The following is a 6,866-nucleotide window of genomic DNA, read 5'->3' on the forward strand; positions in this document are numbered from 1 at the left end:
AGGCAAGATTCAAGCAGAAGAGGCTCCAAGATATAAAGTCAAAAAGACTACCCTGCCTGAAATTGTTCAACCTCTGGTTGAGGCTAATGCTATCAACAACAACAAGATAAATGATCTAGTCATCAACTTGGAGTTTGATAGAGGGCATGAAAACATGGCTGAGCTGGAAAAATTGGCACTCAACATTGACACATGAGACGTTGGATCTGACTCTGATGTTTCCCCTAATGATAATGTCATTGTCCAAGAGACTTCAGAATTGAGTAACAAGGCTGCCTGTGATGATATGAGGATAGTGGGAAGACTATAGGGTGATGATAATGACTCTATAGAGGGTGAGGAGGATTTCCAAGCAGTCCTAAGCAAGTCTCAAAAGAAGAAGCTGAGGAAAAGTACAAAATCATTAAGGATTCACAACACCCGAAGGGGTGGTTATCTAAGCATTGCTCAATGAAAATTCTGTTTTGGAATTGCAGGGGTTTTGGTAACATGAAAACTAAACTTTATTTTAAGAATCTTTGCTTATCAAATAAGCCTGATTTTGTTATCATTGTTGAGCCTAAAATCCTTAATTTAAGGGTCTCAGACAGGTATTGGAAAGAGCTAAACCTTGTGCTTTTGGAGGTGAATGATTGAGGAGAGCATCCCCCCTCATTATGGATCCTCTATAACCCTGACTTAGCTCCTTCTGTGTTAATAAAAGCTAGTCAGCATATTGCTCTATCTATGTTGGTCAACAATAACATCATTTACATTTGTGCTATCTATGCACAAACTAATTATATCCTCCGTAGGTCTCTCTGGAAGGATGTTCAAAAACTCATATCTGATTTCCCTAGGCCTTGGTGCTGTATAGGAGACTTCAATGTTGTCCTAGGTGCTAATGAGTGTAGGAGCTCGAGATTACCAGCTAGAATTCCTTGTACTGAGTTTCAGGCATTCATTGATCAAGATGGGCTCAATTCACCTGGTCCAACAGAAGAATTGGTAATGCTTCTACTAAAAAGAAGCTTGACAGAGCCTTGATAAATGATGATTGTTTGCATGCCTTCAACAATACAGCATGTAGCACTCTGCCCAGACTTGCCTCTGACCATCATCCTTTGTTGCTTCTATCTAATCAGCAGGTGCAGCCTAGGCAATCTTCTTTTAAATTCCACAAAATGTGGCTCCTAGACTCTGACTGCAGAAGACTAGTTGCTGAGGTTTGGAGAATTCAGGTTCTTGGTTGCCCAATGTATGTTCTGTCTCAGAAGCTTAGGAATCTGAAAAATGAGCTCAAGATTTGGAATAAGAATGTGTTTGGTAATATTGACCAAAGAGTCAATTCAGCTAAGGCCAATGTGGATGCTATTCAGAATTCTATCAATGATCATGGTCCTGACTCTAATCTTTTGGAGCAGGAAAACTTGGCTCAATCTGAGCTCCTGATTGCCCTTGAGGTTGAGGAAGCTTTTTGGATGGAAAAAGCTAAGATAAATTGGCACTCTATGGGGGATAGAAACACTAGTTTCTTTCATAGGATGACCAACATCAGAAATGGTACCAAATCTTTATCTATGCTGAAGTATGGGAACTCCACTCTAACATCTAAGGAGGATATAGAAAATCATGTGCTTGACTACAACACCAACCTCTTTGCCTCTCCTAATATTGTAGTTCCAAACTCTCTAATTCAGGATGTAATTCCTAGGCTAGTCACTGACTCTGATAACTTAATGTTAACCATTATGCCTTCTTTGTCAGAAATCAAAGATGCAGTGTTTGCTCTTAATGAGGAGGGTGCCCCTGGTCCTAATGGTTTCTCTGGTTGCTTCTTCCAAAATTTCTGGGACATAATCAACAAGGAAGTGTGTAATGATGTCCTGCATTTCTTCAAGCAGAGTTGGCTGATGCCAAACATCAACTCCAACTCTGTCATCCTTATCCAAAAATTGCATGGTGCTGATAGAATAGAGGACTATAGGCCTATTGCTCTTGCTAACTTCCAATTCAAAATCATCACCAAAGTCTTAGCTGATAGATTAGCTGCTATTGCTCCAAGAATCATCTCAAATCAGCAAAGAGGATTCATTAAGGAAAGACAGATAAAGGATTGCATCTGCCTTGCCTCTGAAGCAATCAATATGCTGGATCACAAAACTTTTGGGAGCAATTTAGCTATCAAACTTGACATCAAGAAGCCTTTTGACACAATTGAATGGACCTTCCTTCTTGATACTCTTCAAGCTTTTGGCTTCAACTCCAAATTTATCCACTAGACAAGGGTAATTCTCAATTCTGCCAAGCTCTCTATAAATGTCAATGGCAATAATGTTGGTTTCTTCAACTGCACTAGGGGGGTTAGACAAGGAGACCCTTTATCCCCCTTACTTTTTTGTCTTGCTGAGGATGTTCTGAGTAGGGGAATTATCAAGTTGGCAACAGAGAAGAAAATTAGTCCAATTTCGGGTCCTAACAGAATGCAAACTCCTTCTCATGTGCTTTATGCTGATGATATTTTAATCTTTTGCAAAGGTCTTTCCAGGGAGCTTATTTGGCTTAGGAAGCTTGTGATGGATTACACTCAAGCTTCACGTCAGCAGGTTAACCTTCAAAAAAGCATATTCTATATCTCAAATGCTACTACTAGGAAAATTAATTCTCTGTCTTCCATATTGGGTTTTGCCAAGGGATCAATTCCATTTAACTACCTAGGGGTCCCTCTTTTCAAAGGCAAGCCTAGGAGAGTCCACCTTCAGCCAATTGCAGATAGGATCCTTGCTAAGTTGGCTACTTGGAAAGGGTCCTCTCTTTCAATAATAGGCAGAGTTGAATTGGTAAAATCTGTCATTCGCCGCATGATTGTTTATAGCTTTCTAATCTACAAATGGCCTACTGGTTTGCTTGATTTTGTGGACAAGGGCATCAGAAATTTCATCTGGTCTGGGAACATTAGCAAAAAGAAAATTATCACAGTGGCTTGGAGCATAGTTTTCACTCCTGTTAAGGAAGGAGGGTTGGGTCTGAGATCTCTCAAGCTTCTGAACAGAGCTGCTCTGCTTAGCCTGGCTTGGAAGATGAGGTGTGATAATCAACATTGGGCAGCCTTCTATAGGGAAAGATTTGGTCATTCAAGGGATGCCTCAACAAGGTTCTTTAAGTCCTCTATTTGGCAGGGTATTAAAGAAAACTGGCCAACAACTACTGAGAACTCTATTTGGCTAGTGGGGAATGGTAAGGATATAAACTTTTAGAGGGATAATTGGTTAGGGGAACCTTTGGTGGAAACTCTTCAAATCCCCTCCAACACTCACAATTCCCTTTCAGCTTCTGTGGCTGACTTCACATCAAATGCTAAATAGATTATCCCTGCTACCTTGTATAGGAATTTCCCTCAAACTGCCCAAGCAATTACTAACACTTCTAGATCCAATGAATCAGACAAGTTAGTGTGGAGGCATTCTCATGATGGATCTTTATCCTTAAAAGATGCCTATACTTTTGTCTCTAATTCTGCTGCTACTCCTATCAGTTGGTGCAATCATGTGTGGTCTAAGGTGATCCCCCCCTCTCATTCTTTCATAGCTTGGAGAATTATCCATGGTAAGATGCCCTCTGATCACAACTTGCAAAAAAGAGGTTGTTTTCTAGCATCAAGATGCAATCTCTGTAACAAAGCTATTGAAGACACGGATCACATTTTCCTTTCTTGCTTCTTTGCTTTTGAGCTTTGGAACTGGATAATGTGGATTTTCTCAGTCAATCTGAATATGTCCTCCATCAAAAACCTTATTCTGACTTGCAGGAATAAACTCTTTAACCAGTCTCAACAACTTCTCTTTATCTCAGTGGTCAACACAATTCATGCTATCTGGTTTTGCAGGAACCAAAGACGATTTCATGACCAGCATGTCTCTATTAATAGTGCAATTTCCAGGATATCTAGGGACACTAATTTATCTGGGAACTATTCTACTGTATCTAGCAATCCTTCTCTTCATGAGCTCATATTGCTGAAGCACTTTAACATAAGCATCAATTACAATTGTGCTCCAAAGATAACAGAGGTGATTTGGCAGAAACCTTCAAATGGTTGGATCAAGGTGAACACGGATGGAGCTGCCTTAGGCTGTCTTGGTCACGCTGGTGGTGGGGGTGTCTTCAGAGATCATAATGGCCTATTTCTTTATGGTTTTGGCTGTTACTTGAACATACAAACTGCTCTTTATGCAGAGCTTTTCTCAGCCATTAACGCAGTAAACAAGGCACACAAAAGAGGGTGGTGGCATCTCTGGTTGGAAGTGGATTCAGTCATGGTTAGGGACATTTTCATGGGCAAATCGAATCCTCCTTGGTCCCTACACAATGACTGGACTTCCTGCAAAACAATCCTGGACTCAATGACTTGGGAAATTTCTTATATCTTTTGTGAAGGGAATTCTTATGCCGATAAGTTGGCTTCTCATGCGGCTAATTATAGGACAAATTCTTCCTCCAATTCTGTCCCTTCTATCATCCTCAATGAGTTCAATAGAAACTTATTAGGCCTTCCAAATTATAGATTTAGAAACTTGTAACTTGTATGATTTTCTTGGTTATTATATTGTGTGCTTGCACACTTGTTTAAAAAAAAAGAATGAGGATGAGATGAAGTGTGTCTTAAGGTGAGAAAAGAAGAGGTTGTGTGAGATAAATGTGTTGGATTTAGGTAGGTTGGTAGTTGCTAAGTTTGAATGAGACAAAGCCAAAGCAGATTTCTGTGTCTGGAAAGCGTGTAATGAATGGAGAAGGAGAAAGTAAGAGCATATATACTTTTAAAGTGATAAAATGGGTGTTGTGAAAATATGGATATGTACAATGAATTTTATGTTACTGGTGCAACAACATGTTAACAAAGAGTGAGATTTCTACTTCTTGAAAGGGTGTAAGTTGAAGTACTCAGAGAAAAAACTATATCCTATAAAGAGCATATGAAGCTCCATATATTGACAAAGAGTGGTCTCCTGGAATATCTATAAGTTCACTTGCCAAAAGAGTAACGTTTTTTTGTTTAATTTGAAATGATTTTTATTCAATGCCCCTCTTCTAAGTGAGGATAGATATATAAGACAAAATAACCTTCACTTTATCCTCATTGCCCGTTGCTTTTTTCAATTCTTTCGGCATCTTTTCTTCTCTATTCTTTTTGCTTAAATGTGTAGTTACTACAAATAGTACAAGGGCTAAAACTTTTAATGGGAATAGCATACATTTGTGAATAATCGACAGGTAACGGGTTTTTAAGTACCATAAAGTTTTCTTTATCAAATTTCAATTTGTAACATGTGTATTAAAAATTGTTTTTATTATTATTTAAAACACAATTAGTGGTAGTCAAAGAGGATATAATCCGGTATGACATATATATAAAACAAATGTATTTGTATGTTGTTTTGAAATCTATGTATTTTTTGATTTTATAGTAGGCCGAATAAAATTGAGTGTTTACATATATCAATCATAAATTTCAATTTGAATCCTCCCTAACACAACCAACTGTGGTTATGTTGTGACAAATATCTTCAGGAATCTTTTGTTCATTATTTGTATTAATAAAGATTATTGCAAAATTAGAATAATACAAACTATGTAAAAAATAAATTAGATATCCATTTATTATTACTATTATCATCAACTTTAACAACATTGAAGTAGGGATATATCATTTATTTAATAAACTAATTTCTTCATTGCTTTGAGCTCAAGGGATGCTGCACAAAAACAAACCAAAAGTATCAGTAAGTACGGTAATAAAAAAGTAACAAAGATCTATTAACTATTTGGCTAAACAGAAAGGATAAACAATCAAATTAGTCTAGTGTTACTTGTAACCCTTTTGAAGTTTTGTGTCAATAATTAAGTTCATAAAGTTGTAATATAAATTGATGTAATTAGTTGGAGTGTTAAGTCATCAAAATAACAACGTGAGATAATGGCTGACCCCGTGGTAGGATCTATAATGCCATTTATTTTTCTCCTCGTACTATTTTAAGCCCCATATTTTTCAATATTTAAATATAGTATAAAATTATGAAATAAGATATAAATAATCGAAAACATGTTTATTTTTAAATAATATTTTTCTTTAATCTTGTGTTATTTTGACTTTCAAAATTCTTATTGATTTTTGAATTATATAAGAGTTAATGAAATGTTATTTTATGTTAATAAAGATTGATTAACTTCATAAAAGTTTAACTTATATCTCAAAAAGACATGGGATCGAATCAAAGTGTTGATGTTTGGTGAAACTTGAGATTTAACCCATCATGACATTATTATACTTACACGGAATGATAATTTTTAATGAAATATCTTCCTTTAGGCCACAATTGTGATGAACTTATAAATATTTGAAGAAATGAGATAGCTTTCCAAATTAAGGATTTATTCGTTAATAAAATAAGGAAGAAAATAAAAACGATGGACTTTATGTTTATAGAAATGTAGACTTACGTTTGACAGTTTATGTCCTTGGAGATGGAGAATTCTACACTAACACCACATTTCTTGAAAAGAGAGTTTGTCAAGTCATCCTTTATTGCAGGAAAACCAGCAGCGGCTCCTTTAAGCCACTCACAGGCAGCACGTCTATCAGGTGTAGTAGGTACTGATGATACCAGTGCACGGACGCCATTACAACATTCAGTTGGAGGTGCATCACCACCTTGACCAATGATGTAATTTAAGCATGGAGCTATTTGATTTGTTGCATCATTACAACTAAAGGTTTGTCCTGGCTCCACTATCATGAGCATTATAGCTACCAAAGCTAGAAATCCTACAAATACATTCTTCATCTTATATGCTTAATGAATTTCTTTGTCTATTAATGAAAGATATGT

The 6,866-nt window shown here is 36.7% G+C and overlaps 2 protein-coding genes across 2 annotated transcripts; one reads left to right on the top strand and one right to left on the bottom strand.

Annotated features, from left to right (window-relative positions):
* Window positions 1-489: 489 nt before the first annotated feature.
* On the top strand, window positions 490-2,261 carry LOC109340533. Its single transcript, XM_019578245.1, has 3 exons — window positions 490-590; window positions 795-987; window positions 1,128-2,261. The coding sequence occupies exons 1-3, from the start codon at window positions 490-492 to the stop codon at window positions 2,259-2,261; spliced, it is 1,428 nt and encodes a 475-aa protein (XP_019433790.1).
* A 3,279-nt stretch (window positions 2,262-5,540) lies between these two features.
* LOC109340534 (non-specific lipid-transfer protein A-like) lies at window positions 5,541-6,866 on the bottom strand. The gene is made up of 2 exons (XM_019578246.1): window positions 6,478-6,866; window positions 5,541-5,732 (listed from the first exon to the last, which is right to left on the bottom strand). The coding sequence occupies exons 1-2, from the start codon at window positions 6,819-6,821 to the stop codon at window positions 5,723-5,725; spliced, it is 354 nt and encodes a 117-aa protein (XP_019433791.1). The 5' UTR covers window positions 6,822-6,866; the 3' UTR covers window positions 5,541-5,722.

Source organism: Lupinus angustifolius, unplaced genomic scaffold (genome assembly GCF_001865875.1).
Source record: "Lupinus angustifolius cultivar Tanjil unplaced genomic scaffold, LupAngTanjil_v1.0 Scaffold_184_41, whole genome shotgun sequence".
Lineage (NCBI taxonomy): Eukaryota > Viridiplantae > Streptophyta > Magnoliopsida > Fabales > Fabaceae > Lupinus > Lupinus angustifolius.